General features: G+C 37.0%; 4 protein-coding genes and 1 non-coding gene across 7 annotated transcripts; 2 read left to right on the top strand and 3 right to left on the bottom strand.

The window, feature by feature from the left end:
• Positions 114 to 185, bottom strand: TRNAD-GUC. Its single transcript has one exon. It is a non-coding gene; the product is annotated as a tRNA-Asp (tRNA).
• Positions 390 to 3,874, bottom strand: LOC18766927. Of its 3 annotated transcripts, none has more exons than XM_007201221.2 (12): positions 3,705 to 3,874; positions 3,557 to 3,624; positions 3,392 to 3,431; positions 3,248 to 3,303; positions 2,948 to 3,104; positions 2,534 to 2,853; positions 2,322 to 2,447; positions 2,128 to 2,243; positions 1,936 to 2,030; positions 1,662 to 1,759; positions 1,415 to 1,545; positions 390 to 1,254 (listed from the first exon to the last, which is right to left on the bottom strand). In XM_007201221.2, the coding sequence occupies exons 1-12, from the start codon at positions 3,769 to 3,771 to the stop codon at positions 1,191 to 1,193; spliced, it is 1,338 nt and encodes a 445-aa protein (XP_007201283.2). In that variant the 5' UTR covers positions 3,772 to 3,874; the 3' UTR covers positions 390 to 1,190. The 3 variants fall into 3 exon arrangements, with proteins under 3 accessions (XP_007201283.2, XP_020425149.1, XP_020425148.1); XM_020569560.1 differs by having other exon boundaries at positions 1,668 to 1,759; XM_020569559.1 differs by having other exon boundaries at positions 2,948 to 3,098.
• On the top strand, positions 7,947 to 11,858 carry LOC18768331 (wee1-like protein kinase). The gene is made up of 10 exons (XM_007201461.2): positions 7,947 to 8,259; positions 8,371 to 8,431; positions 8,519 to 8,585; positions 8,728 to 8,994; positions 9,109 to 9,176; positions 9,296 to 9,405; positions 9,486 to 9,526; positions 9,636 to 9,784; positions 10,532 to 10,885; positions 11,510 to 11,858. The coding sequence occupies exons 1-10, from the start codon at positions 8,045 to 8,047 to the stop codon at positions 11,603 to 11,605; spliced, it is 1,428 nt and encodes a 475-aa protein (XP_007201523.1). The 5' UTR covers positions 7,947 to 8,044; the 3' UTR covers positions 11,606 to 11,858.
• Positions 14,799 to 19,194, top strand: LOC18768185 (potassium transporter 5). The gene is made up of 8 exons (XM_007200250.2): positions 14,799 to 14,816; positions 15,046 to 15,310; positions 15,407 to 15,632; positions 16,226 to 16,474; positions 16,596 to 16,646; positions 16,951 to 17,211; positions 17,488 to 17,910; positions 17,990 to 19,194. The coding sequence occupies exons 2-8, from the start codon at positions 15,137 to 15,139 to the stop codon at positions 18,964 to 18,966; spliced, it is 2,361 nt and encodes a 786-aa protein (XP_007200312.1). The 5' UTR covers positions 14,799 to 14,816; positions 15,046 to 15,136; the 3' UTR covers positions 18,967 to 19,194.
• LOC18767596 (nuclear transcription factor Y subunit B-5) lies at positions 23,264 to 24,232 on the bottom strand. The gene has a single exon (XM_007201615.2). The coding sequence runs from the start codon at positions 24,151 to 24,153 to the stop codon at positions 23,623 to 23,625; it is 531 nt and encodes a 176-aa protein (XP_007201677.1). The 5' UTR covers positions 24,154 to 24,232; the 3' UTR covers positions 23,264 to 23,622.

Raw genomic sequence — 25,061 nt, 5'->3', positions numbered from 1 at the left:
ATTCGTCGTATTTTCGAGTAATTTATTAATTAGTCCATGGCCTAAGTAAATTTCTCAAGTCTAAACATAGTTAATTTAAAAAGCTCGACCAAATAAAAAGTGTCAAAAACAAACGCCGTTGCCGGGGATCGAACCCGGGTCACCCGCGTGACAGGCGGGAATACTTACCACTATACTACAACGACTTTGATGCTAAATGAATGAACCAGCTTTATTAAAATCTACCAAAGTAAAAATGGAAAACAGAATTCCTACACATTCATTATGGTCCATTTGGATGAGGGAAAATAACTCGGAATTTAACTGAAAATCGAGAATTTAAGAGGAGAAATTGACAATTCCTTTGTTTGGCAACTTAAGCACGGAATTTATTAAATGACACACGTAAAAAATCGTGAAAATTTGGGCATCCAATTTCCGAGTTGAATTTCCACCAAAATAGGTGTTTTAGCAAAATTCTAAACAAGAAGTACGCTTACAAGTTACGCTAGCAAAATGAAAAAAACCCAGTGGTATTAAACCACATTGGCAAATCCAATTTTTTTTTACTAATCCTAATTTACGAGTACCGTACATCTGTCACTAAACTTATGTACACTTAAACGGATTGGGATCGACTCCCAACAAAACTACATATGTGTAAGAAGCAACGTTGTTCATGGTGCTAGATCTGATTGCATAGACGCATGGTGTTTGGTAACGGAGCTATTAAGTTGCCAAAGCAGCTTCCATTGCTTCCTGAATCCTGCTGAGCCAATCATAGCAATTGCAAATCAAACTAGAACTGGGTTAAACAGTTGACAAACTGTTTTGAGGTAGAGATCCATGTTAAAAGACACCAATATTTATCGTTCTCACAGCCACCATCATAACCAACTGAACCAAAAAAAATCATCCACCACGCACTCCTGCCATAAAAAGCAGCATTCATTTCAAGGACAAATTCACTCTTCTTCACTGTCTACACCACTTGGATAGCCGTAATAGTGTTCAGGCAGAGCATATCCGTCTGGCACTGGCAGCATAGGGTTCTTATCATGAATAAGATTTTCCAATGGAGGTTGTGTATTGCCTTCAATTGATATTCAAACCCACCTCCCATGTAAGGTCTGCTCATCACCGGATGGGGTGGACTTTGAAGTTGTACTGAAATATTTCATACCAATCCTGGTAACCTGAGCTTGTCAAATTCAAATCTCGGAGAAATGAGTGGATAGGATAATGCTTTTGTCATTGCCCACATGAATCTCCTTCCTGCCCAGATTTTATCCATCGTACTTCACATTAATCATGATATTTGTAGTAGAATAATACACAACTAAGAAGTAATCAAATTCTGGTGGTATTTCCAACCCCCACTGCAGTAATGCAGAATAAGCCAAGTCTAGCAAAGGTTCAAATTTCAGTCTCATACCATGGAGCGTGAATACGAATCCATTTCCCAGCATCAAGGTCAACATCATTGCAAACTCTTGGATTGAAAATAACTATCTGTGTTGTTTCTTCGTTCAGCATGTGCTTGGGGCTCTCTGACCGTGGGAGGCTCTGCACAAACAAATATGCATCTTCACTCATCCTTTCTAACAAAGCCATCAGAAAACATGCATGTGTATTCACTCATAAACATGCTGCTGGAAGAACATCTAAGAAATGATCATTACCATGACCTTTAACTTATTGCCAAAGGAGCAGTGGCAAACTGTCAGCTTTGCATCCAGGTGTCTCGAACAAATTTTCACATCGATGCAGCTTGGTTCCTCTGAGATATAAACATGAAACAGGAGATGAACAATAGGCCGAAGGATATATCTTACATAATTTTTCCCTTTTCACCTAGAAGTACAAACCCACATATACAAAGTTCTCTGTCGTATCCAAGTATTCTATGCTTGTAGAAATAAAATAAAAAATATAATAATTGCAAGGCTTTATTACTTTGGTTAGCTCCGTTCTCAATATTCTTTAAGAATTCCATATCACTTTCTTTTTCACTCTGAACGACCTGCTGCAGTTGCCCAAATAATCCAATTCTACAAAATTGGCAGTATATAAGCACATTCAGCAATCAGTATAGAAGCACTTCTACTAGCATCAACTGCACTTGTATAACATGATCCCACTGTGTACCTTAATGTTTTAGGCACTGTAACAAGGGCTCTGTCACTTAAAGCTTCCTGAAATCTATCTACCAATGTTTGCCTCTTCACCTCCGGTTTATCAAGCTTCAAAATTTGATCATCAGCCTGTTTAAGAATGTACATTAGATAGAGTACTGATTTGAAAGGGAAATAGCCTATAAAGCAAACAGAAAAAAGAGATACCTCGCTATCACTTGGCGATTCAGGGCTTAAGTGCGCAAGGAAGCTTTCACTGTCGATAAGTCTATCTCCAAGTGGGGGTACTCTCTTCACAACAGGCTGCCCCCTTTTACATCTTTTTCTACTATACTGAAGCAAACACTGGATCAAACAGGGGAGAGAAAAAATGTAAAGGGAAAAGGATGAGAAAAACATGTTTGAAGAAGACAGAGAACCATTTTGGAACTTCCTCTTGCCATAGTCGTCTTATCCTGAAGGCCATCTAAAAGCTCTGCCATTGACTGCTCAATACAGCCATGCCCATGTTCATTGACTTCAAAAGGCACAATCTCCAACTGATTTTCCTCCTCAACCTGAATATCCTCAAGAAGCTCAGCATCTGAATTTTCTTCAGTTCTATAATCCAACCTCTCAGGCAATTCTTGAACCTTGAATGAAACATCATTGTCATCCTTATATACAGAAAGCCAAGAGTGTCCTTCCTTATGTGTTGGGAAACGGAACGAAAACTTTGGCTTGCCTTTGCCTTTGACTCCTACAGCAGTTGATTTTGCAGTTTTAAAAAAAAACTACAGATTGTGACAATAAACCCAAAAATCAAGAATTACCTTTCAAACACGAGACCGTACCTTTAGATGATTTATTCAATTTCAAGTAAGAAGAATGTGACGATGAACATGACTTTTTCTCATTCGAACGCATAAGTTCCTCAACTTCTTTACTTGCCGCAGACCATGTGTATGATCCGTCTTCTTTTCCAATGCTATGAACATCATCTTTCTGCAACTTTTAACCACCAACAGTAACATAAATTTTCGAGAGCACATTGTTCCGCTTTTCCCCAAACAGGTTGCAAGCATAATACCGCCTTACACTAGCACACTAACACACAATACATAAATAAGATATGTCTATATCTGAATGCATACCTCATCGCCAGAGCTCACGTCATCCTTCAAGTTGCAGGCATCCACATGCGCACCAGCTTCAGAAACAATTAAACAAACATTATCTCTGCTCAAAGAGCCTACGGCAGTACAACGCTAGCAGCCAGTTCTGGAAAAACATGTTACCTTTGAGCATTTCTAGCCGTGATGAAAGCGGTAATTCCTCCTGTTAAGAAATCAAAATTCTAACTACATAAAACGATACACACACATTGATGCATTGATACATGCACATACACACAAATCAAGAACATTGAAGCAAAATTAAGAATTAAAAATAGAAATGAAAACCTTTTTCTTGGCGGATCCGTCAAGGGTAAGGCGTTTGTTGGGCCAATCTTGGTCAGATTCTTCCTCATCTACGCAGGTGAAGAACCAAAAACGCTTATCCAATAATTACAAAATGTGCATAATACGATAATTGAAATGAGGGAGTTACCGGAAATGCTCTGATCAGAATCTGGAATTGTCTCAAAACAACGCATATGCTTTGTTTGCTTATACATCTTTAGGCCAATCAACAAATTCAATTTTGTAGAAGAAGGTAGATTTGTAAACGGGAAGAGGCCTTTGGAATTACACTAGGGAAAAGATCGAGCTCCAACTGCCACTTTGCCTACTCAGAAATCGCTCTTTAGTTTTAACCCATAAAAAACTTAACTAATTTGGAAGAAAGATAATTAATTTTGCTTAATTAATACTAGCCTCTCTGCACGCGCTTCCGCGCATGCGAGAGGTTTTTTTTTAAAAAAATTTAAATTTATTTTAGAATTAAAAAAGATAATGGATATTTGTGTTCTATAAAAATAGGATCCATTATCTGAATTTTCTTTTAATTTAAATTTTTTTTAATACGAAAAATTGTGAATTTACCATATTATCCTCATTTAATTAATAATTTCAATTCTTAATGTTTGCATTAACCAAGGGCATTTTCTGGTATTTTAAATGTTTCACCATTCTCTGCCTTTTGCTTTATATATATAGATAAAACCAAAGCCACCTAATTTTACCAAAAGGACATCCAACAACCCTAAAATTACTACATGTGTCATTGTGCTTAACTATCAAATACAGTTTATTTAATTATAAACCAAAACTTAAAACTGTCAAAACGACATAACATTCCCACAAAACACAACACAAAACGACACTACTCAAATTTAATCACTTTAAAAACTGGTTTTGCGTGACCTTTCATATCCCACTGCAAACCTACAAACTATTCTCCAAAAACAAAGCCGATGAGCAGCAACGGGGACGACCAGAAACGAAGACGATGAGCAACGATGACGAGCATCGACCATCCTCATGAAAATTACTGCCAGTTAGACCAGCAAGACTTAATCTGGCAGTTGATCCATAAAATTCCACCATCTCCTTTGACAAGAAAACCTTTTCAAGTAGACTCAATACCTCTTCCTTGAGAGAATCTGTTCCCCAAGTCAAGATCTCCAATGTAGGCTTTATGGCATCAGCCTCATGCAAGACATTGGCTCCTCTTTGAGGAGAGGCTTCAAGAACCAATGTGGAGAGAGTTTGAATTGCTTCGATGGCAGTTTCGTAAACCTCCCCGGATAAGAGCCTTACCAAGTCAGGCAAAGCTTTTGCTTCCAATACACAAAATGTGGAAGTGACACTGCAGGTGCCACCATGTGCTTGGCAAACAGGAGCACCCGATGGCTTGAAACACCAGCAGCCGGTTGGTTTGGACACAACAGCGAGCTTTTGACTGCTTGAAATTTGATTTTAAAACAAAAGGGTAAAATTGTATTTTACCTTTATAATTTAGACAAGCCTAACGAATATGGGCCTCCCCTTTGGCCTAATCCAAAATAACAATTCTTTTCTAGGTATTAAAACCCAAACAAAAATGCCCAATGTCTCAAATACTAATTAGTAAAGTTAATTATGTCTAATACCTAATTTTTCTCGGGTTGTATTTAATTATTTAATAAATCGTATAGCCGCGCGGCTATACTATTTATATATTATTATATTTAACAATTATAGCCGGGCGGCTGGACTCTTTAAATAAAATTATCTTTTTTGGGGAATAAATAGTATAGCCGCGCAGCTATACTTTTCAAATATATTATTATAATTAATGCGTATAGCCGTGCGGCCCTACCTTTTAATTAAATTATCATTTTTAAATAAATAGTATAGCCGTGCGGCTATACTATTCGCATATATTATTTTGTTTAACCAGTATAGCCGCAATACTCTTTAAATAATTTATCTTTTTTAATAAATAGTATAGCCGCCCGGCGATACTATTTACATAACGAGTATAGCCGCGCGGCGATACGCTTTAAATAATTTTTTTAAAAATAAATAGAATAGCCGAACGGCTATACCATTTACATATATTATTATATTTAACTTGTCTCTTGCCATTGAAGTGAAGATATAGAGGCTTATCCTTTACTTGAAACAGCTTCTGGCAAAGCCCCACAAAAAGAAAGCCCCGTGCTTTTGGAACAAGTTCGCGGGCCTGATCTAAAACCACATTTGTATTTTCTTATGCAGGCAATGATGTGATATTTAAAGTGGGTGGTAGAAAGGAAAGTGTGGTCAAAGGCACCAAAAATCATCTGTAGATGTTGGCTCTAACAAAATTGCAAAATATCAGAATGGAAAAAGGAGTTCCTTGACGAATGTTGATGTTGATAAAGCTAGTTTCCAGGGTTCACCAAGGAACTCAAGAGATAATCTTGGAAGAAGCAAAGTTAAGGGTAAGGTCAAGGACTTTGTTAAAATGTTCAACCAAGAAGTTCTGTGCAAACCCGCATATGATGGTGACCTTGGAAGTCATAGATCTAAAACGAAGAAGGAAGGCGCTTTCAGAGCAGAGAATGAAGCGAGTATTATTGGCGCAGCAAGAATGTCCGAGGACTAGCAAAAGTCCAACGTGAAAAGCCCATTTCCAAATGCTTCCATCATGGTAATCAAGTTTGAATGGTTTGAGTTCACATACCCAAAAACTAACAATATGTGTTCTTCAACATTTTGCTAAGTATCTTATTTTGTTTTCTACTCTTTCCAGATGAATGAAGATCTCAAACAGTTAGAGAAAGAATATTGTGAAGCAAAGACTGCTAGCTATGTACTTAGTAATGCTCCTAGGCAGGACGTCTCAGCATCAAGTTGTGGTTAGTTCTCTTAATCCTATATAAGTAATGTGGCTTAGCTAAACACTTAAGTAGAGGAAGAAGTGGCAGACAACAACACTAGAAATCTTTAGTCATTATGGGGAAATTTCTGAGCTAAGCCTGAACAGATTGCTAGCCTATGCAAACAAAACAACATACATCTTATTCATTAAGTGTTGACAGGATCAGTTGCTTCCTGGTACGTGGTTCTTCCGTAAAACAACTGTTTTCATCTTTTCTTGTATTCTTATAATGTGCACTCATTTGCCGTGAACGAAGTTTCGTTCAGTCCGTTCTGTATTTTTTATTGAAGTAAACAAACTCGGAATTCCCATGCCAATTATGTTTCTGCAGGCTATGCCTAACAATAATATTAAGGAACTAAATTTTGAATTTGAGCAATGTTATACTTTTTGTGAAAGTCATAGTTCCTACCAGATTTTCAGATAAGCTATTACATTGTTGGCAGGTCAAAGAATTAACTCAAGATTAGAAGAAACAGCCACAAGCTTGCGAAAATCATGAAGAAATCCAGGTAAAATACAAAGCAAACAAACACAGCATGCTGTTACAATTCTGTCTTTTATCCTGCTAGCAGTAATGTACTAGTTCATAAAATGCAGGCGATTGATGCGAAGATACGACAGTGGTCAAGAGGAAAGGAAGGAAACATACTCTCGTTATTGACTACTATGCAACATGTGAGAGGCATTGATTTGTCCAACTCAGTGAAAAGAGCATACCAAGGGGCTCTGCTCTGTTTACACCCAGATAAGCTGCAGCAGAAAGGTGCTACTTCACATCACAAATACATTGCAGCCAAAGTTTTTGATATCTTGCAGGTACCTAATTTACTAAGAATCACATCATAAACACTTGTGGGGCATTGCCGCGCGGCTATACTATTTAAATATATTATTATATTTAACGAGTATAGCCGTGCGGCTATAATATTTACATATATTATTATATTTAACGAGTATAGCCGGGCGGCCATACTCTTTAAATAAATTATCATTTTTTCAAAATAAAGTATAGCCGAGCGGCTATAGTATTTAAATATATTATTATAGAGTATAGCCGGGCGGCTATACTTCATAAATATTATTTATTTATTTAAAGAGTATGGTGGTCTTTTTTTAATAATATTTTTTGCTTTACACTTTGTTGGACCCACTAGCCATCAAATAATATAATAATTTTAGGTTGCCCTCGTGCAGCGCGCACTAATTTTGAAAAGCCTTATTTCCCTCCATAACGAGAATGGCTTACATGGTACGCGACCCATCACATAATAAATTAAATCCCATCTAACGTCGTACACAAATCTTCCACGAAATTCCCCGATCTAATTCTACGGACAAGATCAAATATTAGAGAACCGTAAGGTAGTTCCTGCTCCACCCAATCCATTTTGCCCTCGACAATCCCGCGCGATTTGAAATGCACTCTTCTGCTCCTGATGTGATTTATGCCCAATAAATCCCTTCAAGTTTCTATTTTTAAATATATCAGACAGGGCCAAAGGAATCAGGAGTCAAGTAGACGGAGAAACACAGAGACAGTCGATTTGGCCGAAACCCTAAATACGAGCAAGAAGAAGAAGAAGAAGAGTAGGAGGGAAATGAAGGGAGCACTAGCAAGGCTTCAGCTAGGTGAAAGCCACCAATTGTCGTTCCCCCCGTCATCAAAATTATCTTCTTCCAACTCCTCTCGCTTCCAGAACCTTTTAGACTCCGGAGCTGCCGACGCCATCCTTCCCTCATCGTCTCCTCTCGGTACTGACCTTGACCCCAATTTCGACGACAGAGATTTCATTCTCAGCCAAGACTTTTTCTGGTAGATCTCCCCGCATCCTTAATTTGATTTATAAATTTTCAAGCTTTTTAATACTCGGATTCAGATGATTGATGAAAAATTCGGTTGTTTTTTTTGTTCCGATTAATGCAGCACCCCTGATTATATCACCCCGGATAATCAACATACGTTGAACGGTTGGGATTGCAATAAGGTACCATGGATTGAATTTTATACTTTCTGTAAATTTGAGCTGCGTTTTAAAAGTATTGTTTTAATAGCTTTGTTCTACCTTGTATAGGAAAATATCCCTTGCCCAAAATCACCAGAGAAGTCAAATACGGTTAAATCCAAGAGACGCAGACAGGGTCAGACTAAGACTACAACTATGATTTTGCTTTTATATCTGTATTTTTCCAATGTAGAAAATTATGCACTGTTTATTGAGTCAACTTTGATGAAAATCGATTGGGTATTAGCATTGCAATTAAAAATCCATACTTTCTGCAGGTGATGTCTTATTGAATCCTCTCAGCCCTACATTTTCCGGAAATCAGCAGATAGTGGAACTGGGAACGGATTCTTTTGGCATAGATGAAGCTAAGATAGAGAAACCAACAGTAACTGAAGTTCGAAAGACACAAAATTATGTATCTCAATCTGCAGTGGCTTTACGCTGTCGTGTCATGCCTCCTCCATGTTTTAAGAATCCATATTTAAAGGATGCTTCAGAGATGGACATTGATCCTCTTGGCAACCAAAGATCGAAATGTGCTGGTACACTTCTGTCAGCTGCCAATATAATTCTATTTCAGTATTAAGACATTAACAGAAATCCTTTATTTCATTTTCAATTTTCAACTTCTGCTTACATAATGGTGCAATGTACAGCTTTCTTCCCTGCAATTATGGGAGGAAATGGCCTTTCACGCTATTGCGCTGATTTTCATGAGATTGAGGTGTCTACCAAATCTTAAGAACATTTGAACTTAAGCACACCACTAGTGCTTTTTTATTTCTAAATTCTTAATATTGTTCTGCTTGACTAACTTGTTTGTAATTTTCCGTCACTTTCCAGCAAATTGGTAGCGGGTACTTCAGTCATGTTTTTAAAGCCTTGAACAGAATTGATGGTTGTTTGTATGCTGTGAAACTTAGCATGAAGCAGTTGCATCAGGACACAGAAAGGTTGCTTACTCATGCTTTAGATATATCTGCCATTTGGTCAAGCTATATTCTTATGCGTAATTATTTTGCATCCTTTGCAGGAGAAAGGCTTTGATGGAAGTTCAATCTTTGGCAGCTTTAGGTACATTTGCATGATATATGCATAAATATGTTTCCAGTTTGTGTTTCTGCTTCATCTTTTTGACCTCATAGCAATTCCTTTTATGTTTTAACTGTTTTTCCTTCCCTAGGTTCCCATGAAAATATTGTTGGATACTACTCGTCTTGGTTTGAAAATGAGCAGCTCTACATTCAGATGGAATTATGCGATCACAGCTTATCCATCTACAAGTTTTCCCGAACCTTCACAGAGGGAGAGATTTTAGAAGTCTTGTTTCAGGTTTGTGTGATTTTTAATAAGATCTCACTTGAATCTGAACATTAACCATGTAAAAGAAGATTCTCACTTGAAAGTTGAAACCGAACAAGGTTCTAGCATTAAATCTATCACTAGATTGATTGCATTGCAGTGATCTGTTTTCACTGCATTATAGGAGCCTCTGAACATTTACACATAAAAGGAGTAATGATAGACAGGGTTGCTAGGTCGGTAATCAGCTGTTTACCTCTTTCTTTATCATGAAGACCTACATTCAATTGTTATATTATATGCTTATACTCCTGTCTAGTGTATAGAGTGCATGCAATTAAGTATGTCAGGGGAATTTAGATTCCTCATAATTCTTAATTACGCAAAACTAATAATATTTATGTGTATGTGTTTGTGTTCTGTTTTCGTCACCATTTGAAATATAAGTCCTTTCCTTGACACATGTATGATTGTTTTAGATGTGCAGTAGTGGTGTTGATTTCAATCCCTTGATAATTTTAGATGTTCTGTTTTCCTACATGAAGGAATGTCATGTTGCTATGTTAAACAAGATGGAATGGCTTTAATCTAATGAATGTCCCTACTCAAATCACAGACACTCACACTGCATGCACACACACAGGAATTGACATAAATCTGAGGTCAAGATCTTATTTGGCAGGCCAAAATTTTCAAATTAATTTGTACTCTTTTTAGCATGACAAGGTTTCTTCTTCTGTTGACATATACTTATTTCTCATACAATCACATACACAGATTGCAAAGGCGTTGCAGTTTATACACAAGAAAGGAATAGCTCACTTAGATGTAAAACCTGATAATATATATGTCAAGAATGGTGTTTATAAGCTTGGTGACTTTGGATGTGCAACTCTACTTGATAAAAGCCTACCAATTGAAGAGGGTGATGCTCGATATATGCCTCAAGAAATCCTGAATGAGAAATATGATGATCTTGACAAGGCTGATATCTTCTCCTTGGGAGTTGCCATTTATGAGCTTATTAGAGGTTTACCTTTGCCCGAATCAGGACCTCAAATTTTAAATCTTAGGGAGGGAAAATTGCCACTCCTTCCTGGTCATTCGCTGCAATTTCAGAACTTACTCAAGGTACTATAATTTTTTCTTTTCCGTTAGTGGTTGGCTTTTCTTCTGTAAATGTGAAGTTGTGACTGTTTCACTTTTTTGTATGCATTAGCCTGAAGTCTTATAAGAAACACTATTTTCTGTTTAGGTGTTTCTAAGTTATGAACTCATCCTGCACCAAGGTTTTGTATTGAGAAAAATGCATGAAATAATAATTTACTCCCTTTTTTTTTAAATCTTTGCTCCAAAATCTTGCAATGGGAAATCAAAATTTGTTTGATAATGAGTACCCCATTACTTTGTATGTACAATATCATTTCAACTGTAAATTGTAATTTGGTTTGCTGATAATTGCAAGCGGGAATGGGGTAGGAAGAAAATGATCCCTGAAATGTCTGCTTGCTACAATTAGTAAAAGGCACTTCAGATGAAAAGGCCAGGACATTTTCATGTGAAATCATACTAACAATGCTGTTGTCTGCGGCTCTCCATATCCATTGTTTCAGTTGCCATGATATTATGCTATTACTGGATATAGTCAAGTTGCTTCTGATCCTATTATGATCATATCATTCTTAGTTGGTTTGGGTTATAAAAGTACCCTGTGATGGCGTTTCTGATTGCATTATATTTTCTCAAATCTCTCAGGTCATGTTGGACCCAAATCCAGTTTGGAGGCCATCAGCTAAAGATTTGGTTGAAAATCCAATTTTTGACAAGGTCCTGAGAAAGGGACGAGCTTAGGACAACCACGATTGCCTTTTGTAGAGATTGGGGTGTTGTATGCGTCATTCATTTGCATCAGCAGGCCCTGTAAAACAGGCAAAGTGAAATTCGTGAATGACCAATTTTGTAAGTATAAATTATTCCTCTAAACTATGCACCTAATTTTCCCATTTCTTCGGTGCATATTTTGTTAATCTGGAGGAAATCTGGGTCATGTACTCACGCTTATGTGCTGCTGCTAATGAAGGTCTAAATTTATTGCCTGCATTGATCGCTAATTCTCTTTACTCGTTAACAGAGACATTAATTTGTAAGGATGAAGGATGATCAAGACATAAAGCCCCAGAAATTGATATTAAAACATGGGGGATATAAACTACAGCTACAGATATATAGGATAGTGAACTAGATAACTCTGTTGTCTCAGCTGCACGTTTGACAATATCTTGTTGCCGTTCATATGAGAAAACTCTAATCGCATAATCCAAAATATAAACATTATTTTCCCAAATCATACCTAATTATCAAAAGTGTCAAGACGATCCACAATATTTTGTAGCATCTGAGTGACTAGTTTTCGATGGCAAACAGAAAACACGTAGAAGATTTTGTCTTTGAGTTGGAATATTCTCGCATGGACATGCATATGTGCCCTTGAACCACAAAGTTGACAACAACCATTTGGTTGGCCAACAACTTGACAACACTGCTAGTAGTCCTAGTGCTGCAAGAGGCAAATCCTTATAGTGTACAAATGGAGGAACCCAACAACCCTACAAATACGATACCAACATATGATCTTGTACATTCTACAAGAAATACTATGGGTGATGTCCATGGTTGAGTGGGAGAAATGCTAAGGTCAGTCACCCAAGCACGAGTCACTTGCCTTTCACAGTCCCAAGCACAGTAATCAACTGGATAATTGTGCTATGTCAGCAGCATGTTCAGAATAAGTTACAGATGTTTCTACGCGACGCATAAACCAAACGATATATTATTTTGCTCGAACGTCTATTCGTCCACAATACTTTTGTAGCAGCATATTTATTTTGACTAAAGGGTCTAATTAGCAAAGCAAAGCAACCACAACACGCGTAAATTTTTGTCTCTGAGTTTGGAATATTCTCGGATGGACATGCGTAAGTGCTTTTGAAACACAATGCATGCACAACAACAACAACAATTTGGTAGAGCCAAGAGGTCAACAACACTGTTTTTACGCGACTTGTTTGCTTTATTAGTAGAAGCTATCATTGTTAATTAGAATAAGCGCAATCATTGTTATCAAATCTGACGGAAGAAAACTTTGGTAAATCATTGTTTTTAAACAAACCGTGCATATTATTATATGTATCTTTCATTTTGGCGCACGGGAACCGGCAACAAAGAACCTGGTAGAAGAAACTAGAAAGTAATTAACTAAACATATTAATTAATCAATTTATTAATAGTACAGATGAAAAATAAATTAGTTAGCAGAATCAATTGGACAGACTGATCAGAAGTGATATGGTACATATATTGGTAGCTGCTGTTGGCTGTTGTTGATTCTGCATTATTTTCATAGTTAATTCACAATTACTTATAATTGCAATGACACCGCAGACAGCAAGCCGCACATGGTGTCTGGGATTCAGCAGCTAAACATTTTCTAAGCAAACAATTTTATTAGGCTTTCTGCCACACAAGTCATAACATAGCCGAGGGAGGGGAGGGGGATGGCCTTAGGTTTGGTGCACATCTGAATATGGAGTCAGCACCGAGGCCGCAAGGACATATACTCTATGATCAGCTCATGACAGATTCCTAATTTAGGTTAAAATATACAATAGACCAAGGTTTGTTATTTTTGGGTGGTCCAATCGACAAAACTCCAACACAACAGTTAAAAAATACAAAAAGTTAACCGCATAATTGCTCTCATGTAAATTACAATACAAAGGCGGCCATAAAGGAAATCCAAATTATACCTTTTTACAGCCGTCTACAAGTGCGGATGTGATTCTAACTGTTGATGCGTTAATTTTGAACTTTAAAAATATCTTAAACACTGCTCAGATACCAAATTACCTGTTACAGTTAACCCCAGCTATATATATATATATATATATAAAATTTATTTTTTTGTGTGGAAGATTCATAATTCATTGAACGGTGCACCCTTTCTCTCCTCATCATGATTCAGGCGGTGTTATTTGACAATGCCGAAGGGTTATGACTTATGAGCTTTGGTTGTGCCATACTGCATATCTGCATGCATGCCATGCCATAGTCAAACAGTTGTCACCTTCCTCTGATACTGCCAAAAGCATAAAGACTAAACCAGATACACATGTCACACGTGACGAAGACCAAATTGCACGTGGCGTCTTCTACTAGAAAACTACTATGACTTTTGCTCTAAGCTATCCGATTATAACTAAGCAGCAACTGTCGTCTTCTGATTAGCTGCAAAACATAAACTTTGGTTATCATGTTTAATTACTTTTCCAATTTTGGTTTTCATGCTAATGCTAAGTTATAATTACATTTGTACAATAAGCCTGTATAGATTGTCACAAAATTTGACTTGTAATTATTAGTCACGGCCTCCAATCTGACTAGGTACCTTAGATTGTGTCACAATCCCAGTATTCATATTAGAATTTCTTCTTCATTGCCATTCCAATTGAATTTTTATTCTTCTTCTTTTTCTGATTTTGTATTTTCTTTCCAATTATTTATAAATAATTCCTATCTTTTTTCTTCTTATTTTTCCAAAAAAAAAAAAAAAAGGAAGTTAATTGAAAAGTACGTACATAAGTAAACTCTAGGATATAAAATTTTGTTTATAACTTTCTTATGTAATCAATTTGACCCATAATATGATGTACCTGAAACACATAAAAATTTCTCCAGTTATAAACAGCCAATATAAAATATGATGACGAAGTTAAATTATTAGATATTAAACTACGCGTATATTCAAATTTAGATAAATATTTTGTTGGGCAATATGGGCACTAAAACTCCTAGGCCAAAACATAAGGAGACTAAATTTGATAATATATAGAGTGGAAATTTCATAAGTGGACTGGGGACGTTTAACTTGTAAAATTACAACTTCTGAATATATATAGTATTATAATTTTAAAAAAAACTGAAGGGCATAATTGATTATTAAACAGATGTGGCAATAAAAAAAGATCTCCATCAACATCTCGGCCTCGGACGTCCCGTTAATTAGGTAAGCTTCACATTAATCTCACAAAACAAGGTCAAGCTCTTGTCCTAGCTAAGCTATTTTTTTGCTAGCTCCATGGGATTGGTTTCCATGCTTCTTTTTGTTCTAACTTGTGACGTACGTGTGCATACGCGTATAAGTATACGAGTACATACCCGTATAAGTATACAAGTATGATCAGTTGTGGGCTTAACTTGCCTTTAAATATGACCCTCCATATCCTCACATATAGGAAGAAGTAGTACAGCTCCCCATACTTACGCACCCCCAGATTTCAACTCTCTCTCCCCAGATTTCAACTAGCTCATCCAGGAATCACAGAAATGCCTGATGAAGAGGTGATATTGGAAAACGCCACAGATCATCAAGAAGTTCCTGATCATCATCAGAATCAGGAGCTCAAATCCAAGAAACTTTCATGGCAAAAGCTGCGAAGATACGACTCCTTGGACCTCGAGTCACGCAGTTTCACTGCTCACCATGGCCATGCCTCCAAGGTCTCCATTTTCATTTCTTATTTTTGTTATTCATTTTCTGGTCTGTTTGTATATATAACTTATAATTTGTTTTCCTTTGGGTTGTTTTTGTTATAGGGTGCGGAGTGGTCGGTGATATTGCACCTAGCATTTCAGAGCATTGGAATAGTTTATGGGGACATCGGTACATCACCTCTCTATGTGTATTCAAGCACCTTTACCAAAGGCATCAATCATGATGACGACATTTTGGGTGTTCTTTCTTTGATCCTTTACACCCTCACCTTAATCCCTTTGATTAAGTACGTTTTCGTTGTCTTACGGGCAAACGATAATGGCGACGGTAAGATCTCATCCTAGCTAATAAATTCATAATATTTCACTTAAATTAGCTGTATATTATTCTTGTGATTGCTGTTCTGAATTTTTTTTATTTAAATATATTGCACGAGTCACGACTACTTTTTATACAATTTTTTAGTTATTTAAATAGGTACCACCCAAGTGCACGAGTCACTCACGACTCTCAAGTACTACTCAAGTTTTTAAGGCTCATTCGGAAGTAATTTTGGATAGATTAGAATCACTTTTAGGAAAAAGCAATTGTCATGTGCTTCTCCATAAAATTACTTAAAGTGATTATATAGAGAAGTTATTTTCCATAAAAGTTCTTTTTGACCTATCCAGAATTACTCCCAAACGAACCCTGGTCATTTTATCTTTATTTTTTAATCTGACCAAAAGTCCTAACTTTGATGTATCGTTGTGTCATCCTGGGACCCTGTAACTAGGAATTAAAGTAACACAACGATGAGGCGCAAACCAGGGACGAACTCATCTATAGACTATAGTCATTCTAATATAATTATTTAATTTCAATACGCTTGATATATGACAGATGATCTATTGACTTTTTTTTGTCTTTCTATATGGCAGGAGGGACGTTCGCACTATACTCTTTGCTATGTCGATATGCCAAGGTTGGTTTGACTCCGAGTCAACAAGCAGAGGATCGGGATGTCTCAAATTTTGAGCTGGAGTTGCCGAGCAAACGCCTAAAGAGAGCATCAAGGCTGAAATCTAAATTAGAGAACAGCCCGTTTGCCAAAGTCTTCTTATTATTCGCCACCATGCTTGGTACTTCCATGGTCATTGGCGACGGTGTTCTCACTCCTTGCATCTCAGGTTTCTAATTCTTCACTGCCATGGTCATTTGAGTTGAACATTGTGCAATAAGACAAAATCAAAGTTTCATTTTATTTTGACTAGACCATCACAAATTTTTTCTGTTCCAATTTGATGGCAGTTTTGTCGGCTGTTGGAGGGATCAAAGAAGCTACATCTGCAATGACAGAAGGTACCCCACATGGCCCCACGTTCTTTTGACTCCAAAAATAAGTTTAGGTCATCATCTGCTAAAAAAACAAAAACAAAACAGTAGAGAGTTATTATTAGTATGTATTATATAATTCCAACTTTTTTAACCCGGCCCCAATTTGGCCCGAAAAAGTTGACCCTGCCCTAATTCGGCATACATATTTTGTGAATGAATTTATTAATTAATCATTTGTATATAATATTGCATAGTTTGGTCAATTATTTAATTTATGTAATTGTTAACAAATTGTTGTTTATGATACTTTTGCTATGTGTGTACACAGATCGGATTGTTTGGATATCAATAGCCATCCTGATTTGCCTCTTCATGGTTCAAAGATTTGGAACTGATAAAGTGGGCTACACTTTTGCACCAATCATTTGTGTTTGGTTTACACTGATTGGTGGCATTGGTGTCTACAACTTCATCAAGTTTGATCCTACGGTGGTCAAAGCCCTAAATCCACAATACATAGTAGATTACTTCAGGAGGAACAAAAAAGACGCTTGGATTTCTCTTGGTGGCATTGTCCTTGCCATAACAGGTTCCAATCTAATTTACTTCTTCTTCTCAAATAACACATGACTAGGGTTTGTGGCTCGGTTCAAATTTTTTGGGTTCGAGTCAGGCTCAGGCCGACTAAGGTTTTAAACCCTTGGCCCAAGCTTTACACAATTTTAATAATGAGTCAGGTGGGACTTTGGTCCATCAAATTTGAATCGACCCGCTTAGGCCCATAGACTTAGGGTCAAATGTTGATCCTTTCACATGACGCATGAAATAACTATTAAGTTTGACTTACTAATTTTACAAAATGCAGGAACTGAAGCATTGTTTGCTGACGTGGGCCACTTCACAGTCCGATCCATTCAAATAAGTATGTGCGCAGTTACTTATCCAGCTCTCATATTGGCATACACTGGACAAGCCTCTTTTCTTCGCAACCACCATCATCTTGTTTATGAAACCTTCTTCAAGTCTATACCAGGGCCATTGTATTGGCCGATGTTTGTGGTGGCTGTATTGGCATCAATCATAGCCAGTCAAGCCATGATTTCAGGGACTTTCTCTATAATCCAACAGTCACTGTCATTAGGGTGTTTCCCTCGTGTCAAAATCGTGCACACATCGGCCAGGTACGCAGGACAAGTTTACATTCCGGAGGTCAACTACCTTCTCATGTTGGCTTGCGTTGGCGTGACTTTGGGTTTCCGAACCACTGCAAAGATTGGCAATGCATACGGTAAGTAAATTAAATTATAATAATTTGAAATTGATTTACTAATTAATTAATGAATGTCTTTATTTTTATTTATACACAGGTATAGCTGTGGTGTTTGTAATGACGCTTACGTCGTCGTTTCTAGTGCTAATCATGATAATGATATGGAAAACCAACATATTTTTGGTCATCTCATATGTTCTTGTCATTGGAAGTGTGGAGTTAATGTATCTAAGTTCGGTGCTCTACAAATTCGACCAAGGTGGATATCTTCCCCTCGCCTTTGCCATGGTCTTGATGATTATAATGTTTGTGTGGAATGATGTGCATCGGAGAAAGTACTATTACGAGCTTGATCACAAAATCTCTCCAGTACAACTCAAGGAAATTGCTGTTAGCGCAAACTTTTGTCGAATGCCTGGCCTCGCCATGTTCTATTCGGAGCTTGTTCAAGGCATCCCTCCGATCTTCAATCATTATGCAGCAAATGTGCCTGCATTGCACTCGGTCCTTGTTTTCGTCTCCATTAAATCGTTGCCTATAAGCAAGGTTCCATTGGAAGAGCGATTTCTTTTTCGGAGAGTAGAGCCTAAGGAGCTCAATGTGTTTCGATGTGTTGCAAGATATGGGTACACAGATGTTCGAAATGAGCATGAACCCTTTGAAGGGTTGTTGGTGGAGAAATTGAAAGAGTTCATAAAGGATAGTTTTTGGATATCTCAAAGAAATATGGACGATAATAATGGGGAGAAATTTGACATCAAGGAGGAGGAATTCGATGACGGGCTGGCTAACGGTGAGAATGGCAACGAGGATGTGAAGCAAGTTGATGATCAAGAGAAGCAACAAGATTTACTGGACGAAGACATTGAAGCCATAGACAAAGCATGGAGGTGGGGGGTTGTTCACCTAATTGGAGAAAATGAAGTGACGGCTGCAAAAGGAGCTGGTATAGTTAAAAGAATTTTAATTGATTATGCTTACAACTTCTTGAAGAGGAATTTGAGACAGAGTGATAAAGTGTTTGATATTCCTCACAAACGCATGTTGAAAGTGGGCATGACTTATGAGCTTTAGAAAAAAGAAGAAAGAGGAGACATGATCGAGTTTGAGTATAGCTTCAGAAAATAGATAAATAATCCAATACTAACATACGTATCCATGTCGTATAGAATGAATGATTAGACACTTAATTAAGGTGATTTCCAATCTTTTAATTCTAGCCAAAAGTCATTATATATATGCATGTTTTTTTTCCCAAGAAAGGGAGATTATATTGAATAACTCCATAATCAAATTTTGTTACAGCATTTGACTAACTAAATGTAGTACATTTGAAATGACCGAATCATTTGAAAATTCATTTATTTAATTTCTTTCTTATTCAAATCTTAACATAGATGGATTGTAATAATCTAAACAAAGAATTTTACCTAATAATGTCATCTCAAAATCCTTAAATTTGGAATCCCTCCATCCTAATCGAGCAATCCAGGGCATGAAACTGTAGTAAGTGGTAATTCAAGGGGTAAAGGGATAAACATCATCCTGCCTCGGACGTCCCCGTTAGCTTATAGCTTGGCATTAATCTCAACAAACAAGGGCTAAGCTAATATTGTTGTGCTAGTCCCCATGGGATTGGTTTTCTTTAAACGTGTGACCTGCGTGTGCATTTGTAGGAGTAATAATATTTATTTGTATACGCCTGTATAAAAAAGCATGAGTTGTGGGAAATCTCTTGCTTAATTGGCCTTTAAATATCCCAGATTTCTGCAAATACAAACACAGAAATGGCTCAAGAAGACGTAATATTGGAAAGCGCCACTGATCATCAGGGAAGCCAAGATCATGATCATCAACAAGTTTCTGATCAGAGTCAGGAACTCAAAGCAAAGAAACTTTCATGGCAAAAGTTGCGAAGATATATGACTCCTTGGACCTCGAGTCACGCAGTTTCACTGCTCACCATAGCCTTGCCTCCAAGGTCTTCATTTTCATTTCTTATTCTTGTTATTCATTTTCGAGTCTGTTACAAATAAAAAAAAATTAAATAACGTATAGCCGCGCGGCTATACTATTGATATATATTATTATATTTAACGAGTATAGCCGCCCGCCTATACTCTTTAAACAAATTATCCTCTTTTTTTAAAATAAATAGTATAGCCGACGGGCTATACGATTTACACATATTATTATATTTAACAAGTATAGCCGCACGGCTGTACTCTGTCAGTAAATTATCTTTTTTTTAAAAAAATAGTATAGCCGCGCGGCTATACTATTTAAAATAAATTAGTAAGGTCCTGTTGGAAGAGCACTTTCTTTTCCAGATAGTAGAATATAAGGAGCTCAATGTGTTTCGGTGTATTGCAAGATACGGGTACATGGATGTTCGAAATGAGCCTTTTGAAGAGTTGTTGGTGGAAAATCTGAAAGCGTTCATAAAGGATAAGCTTTTGATATCTCGAACAACAATGCACAGCACTAGTGGAGAGAAGTTTGACATCAAAGAGGGGGAATCCGATGACGGGTTTGTTAAGGATGAGAATGGCAACCAGGATGTGAGGCAATTTGACGATCAACGGAGAGGCAACAAGATCTGTTGGACAGAGAGATTGAAGCAATAGACAAGGCATGGAGTTGGGGGGTTGTTCACTTAATTGCGGAAAATGAAGTGACAGCTGCAAAAGGAGCTGGTATAATCAAAAGAATTTTGATCGATTATGCTTACAATTTCTTGAAGAGGAATTTGAGGCAGAGTGAGAAAGTGTTTGATATTCCTCACAAGCACATGCTGAAAGTGGGCATGACTTATGAACTTTAGAAAAAAAAGAAGACTAATTAAAAAAATTAATGCGCATCCGAACTTGCATTGAGTTAATGCGTATCCAAACCCGCGTTGGATGGTGCACATCCAAAGTCGTGTTGGATTAATACACATCCAACCTAAATAACGGATTATATACCGCATTATATCTTACAATATTGAATCCCAAAACCCCTCTGTATTTATATATCTGATATCAGTGTAACCTCCTGCACGGCTTCTAATCATATATATGCTGCAAAAATGCCAATTAGTTTCTTGGCCCAGCCGTCAAAAATTCATACAACATGAGCATATTGGCTTTCCACAGTGAAGCCGTGAAAAATGTAATCCAGTGCTGTCTTTTTGAATAAACAACATATAAAATGTGGTGGGCGGTAAAAGTTGACACTTGGGAAAGAAATGCAGAATAGCTAGCACGTGTAGAGTTGGGGACTTTGCTAGGTGTCACATGGAGAACTCAAAAACTACATGCCTGCGCTTCTGTCAGATTTATGGGTTTCGGAGATTAATTCCATGAAGTGAGAGTTTTCTTGTTTTCCATTTTTCTATATATAATCTCCAAGTCCAAAGCCAAGAGAGTAAGTAAACATTCAAAGTACAGAAAGCGCACGAAACGAACAAAGTGACTTCCCATGAGGTAGCTAGAAATTTTAATTCTGCTCGATCGCCTTTTTCAAATCTTGTATCATATATTTCGGTCCTCCTTTTCTTTTTTTTTAATTGGCATGAGGAACCCTAGAAAGCCTAACAATTCAGTCTTGCACTTGTTTGTCTCCATTTGCCAGGAATCCACACAAAAAACTTGTAAACAACTTGACATTACAGCTTAGTCATCCTCACTTGTGGGAAGATGATCCAAAAACTCATTTCATTATAAAAATCGTCGCCATGATCGAAACTAGATGTGTTGTTAACGACAAATTAACCATGGAAGGTTGAGCCATGGCCACCAAAGCTGTGGTCCCGGTTAAAAAACAAACAAAAGTATAGCTGTGGTTATCAAAGGAAACCCTAGAGCTAGCCGTTGAATAACATAATTAGCCACATGACTACATGAGTGACGGATAATGTGGGTTTCCCTTTTTAAATTAACCAAGAATCAATGCAAATTAGCTAGCTACCTTCCACTCACACGGCATCTAGCATGCGCATGTGTGTGTATATATAGATGGTAATTTAGATGACAGGAATTTTGAGAGAGAGAGAGAGAGGAGAGAGAGAGAGAGAGAGAGTTAATTCAAACGGTTAGAGTGCTCAAGACATGTAAAACCAAACTTCACTAAAAAAACTAGAAAATTTCATAGGGTATGATTTTCAAGTCCAGTATTAATATAGAGGTATTTACACTAACACCTCCCTAAGTTTTCGGTGTTTTCACAAAACTTCCTAAGGTTTCAAAACTTACACAAACACCTCCTGAGGTTTCAATCTGCTTTCACAAAAAAAACCCATGTTCATTGATTCTTCACCCAAAATTTGATGATTCCATACATAAAAACTTCTGCAAATAACAAAATTCACCTCAACGAATGTATGTGCAATCTAATCTCAAATGCTAACTTTGTCATTTGAATGAATTTTTTTTCATATAAAATCATCAATCTTTGGACGAAAAATCAATGGAAATGGATTTTGTGAAAACACTTACGGGATTTTATGAAAACAACGAAAATCTCATGGGGTGTTAGTGTAAATAACTCATTAATATAAGAATACCATAAGACGAACTTAAAAGCAAATGAATATTTGTTTTTCGCAAAACCTGAGTTAAAAGCATCCAATTTCTCATATCGGATTTTGATTACATCAGAAATATGAACAAAACATGGCATACAATGGAGAAAAAGATTATGTGTAATTGATGTCTTATGAGTGAATTTCATATTCAAAAGGCCAAAACCATACATATGGCATGTTATACACCAACAAATACAACTTTTAACTCAGAGAGAGTTTTTGATTTTCTTTTGGAAGTTGGCTGGACAATCTTTTGGGAGAGATTTATTTTCCTATATTCAATGGAGGCCAAACGGGGAGGATAGGTTATTCGAAGATAGTTTTAATTCGAGCAACCAGAGTGTTTAAAATGTAAACCAATTTCAAGAGAATTAATGTATAAGATATTATCTGCCAGAAAACAAATCGAAATAATTAATTTGAATTTTTTCCAAAACTGAAGATGGGTCCTATATATATATATATATATATAAAACCCTAAACATCCAATCTCTGAAATAAATCATATCAGATCTAACTCACACCAGAAAGATGTGAGTAGCATCAAAATTGAAAAGAGATTATGTGAATTGATCTCTGGTGATAGTAGATTCCAAAATAAAAGGTCCAAAAAACCCTAACGGCAGTTTGCACTAAGCAAAATCCATAAATTAATCAGAGATACATACATCACTAGTGTTTCAGTTGTTTTGTAGTTTAGTGATCTTATGGCTTCCACCCCGCGGATATTACATAAAGAGTGAAGTATATCCCATTCAACTAACCCTCCTTGAATTCAAGTCAAGGACAAAATTGAAAAGGAAAGATTAGCAAGATAACAGTATGTCATAGATTACTTGCTAATTACAGCTTAGAAAACTAAGAAGTAGAGATATAATTGCTCATCAGACAAATTAGTCAAAGGATTAACTCCAATTTCTCGTAATTCTCGAGCTAATAACAGTCAACCAAAGAAGAAACCCAGGACTTAATAAGTTATGAGCACACATGAGAAACACAAAAAGAAGAAAAAAAACCTAAAATTAAACCTTCCCACTTAATTATCTATAGTCATGTTTATAACATCATCATCATCATCATCGTCACCTTCAACTCATACAGTTTAAGAAGAGTACCACTAATTTGAAAAGTATATTAATTACCTCGCTTCATATGATCATCACTCAAAATCGCCGGGAGAGGGAGCTATTTCCCCTTTCAAGCACATTGAACTTTAAGGGACTAGAGGTACTTGTCCTTGGTGGTGACAGTTCGTTTTTTTCTTCACTACTGTTGGCCTTGCCTTGGTGAGCCGCCTTCTCTCCTTCCAATTCTCTGTACCTATGCAAATACCTCTTCAATGGTTCAGCATAATCATCGAAGCCAAGAGTTGCAAGAGCCCAGCAAATGTCATCGCCATTCACTGTCTTGCGCTTCTCTTTGTGACACTTGTCAGATGCTTCTCCAGTCACAAAGCTTATAAACTCAGAAACACATTCCTGCATGGTTTCTTTGGCTTCTTTCGAGATTTTTGCATTTGGGGGAAGAATTTGCTTCATGATCCGCCCAACATTAGCAATCGGAAGCAGCCGATCTTGCTCCTTGATGACCCCATCTTCTTGATGATGATGATGATCGCTAGAGATACTACTGCCTGTGAAATTGTACTTAAACCCTTCTCTCTCTGATGAATTATTGCCTATGTTATTATCCATCTCCACATGAAATTTTGATCCTCTCAAACACAGACACGTTGCTACCTCCTCTCAGTTGCTAACTAATTAAGCTGCTGCTTTATATAGAACATCAGATGTCCATATGTGCATGTTTATGTACATATGCACCATACAGATGGTAAAGCTTCCTCCATATGATGATGACATGCTTCGACAAATACCTGGTCAGCACAACAGGCAATTCTCTAGGTTGCTATTGATTGGGTTATTTTATTTTATTTTATTTTATGTTTTCCCTCTCTCTCTCTCTCTCTCTCTCTCTCTCTCCCCCATGTCACTGTGTAAGGTTTTTTGTGGAAGCTATCTACTCCCCGACCCAATAAAAACTTTGAAAAAATAGTAAAAGACTAAACTGATCAATTATGGTGAATGGTCCCCGCTTGGTCTTTCATCGATCTGTTGGATTAAAGCCTAAATAAGATTAAGAAATAATCTTTAAATAATTCCATGAATTTGAATTTGTGGACTAAAGTTATGCACGTGTATTTGTTGCACTGCAGATATACAAACTAATCAAAACCTAAAAAGAATGGACTAATTATAATACTAATATTAGTGTTTGATTACCTACTGCTCTTAGGTTTTTTCCATGGGATCGATGGCTCTGTACAACGGCAGTACTACTTTGTAAGTAACTTTTGTTAAGGTGACAGCCAGGTCCAGGAATTCTGGATTGGTTTATGAAATGCATTGATCATGATTCGTTTGCCTAAGAGCACAATTATACATAGGGTTGGCATGTGGCAGTTCGCGGTAGTTGATCATCTAGCTAGCTAGTGTATGAACCGTACGTGGATACAATTTTACTTGGTGCAAATTAATCTAGAGGTCCTAATCTTGATTATTAGGCCTAATATTGTGAAACCTCCCCTCACCAACCCTTGTGA

The sequence above is a fragment of the Prunus persica genome, chromosome G8, assembly GCF_000346465.2.
Source record: "Prunus persica cultivar Lovell chromosome G8, Prunus_persica_NCBIv2, whole genome shotgun sequence".
Lineage (NCBI taxonomy): Eukaryota > Viridiplantae > Streptophyta > Magnoliopsida > Rosales > Rosaceae > Prunus > Prunus persica.
This window is presented reverse-complemented; position numbering and strand designations above follow the sequence as displayed.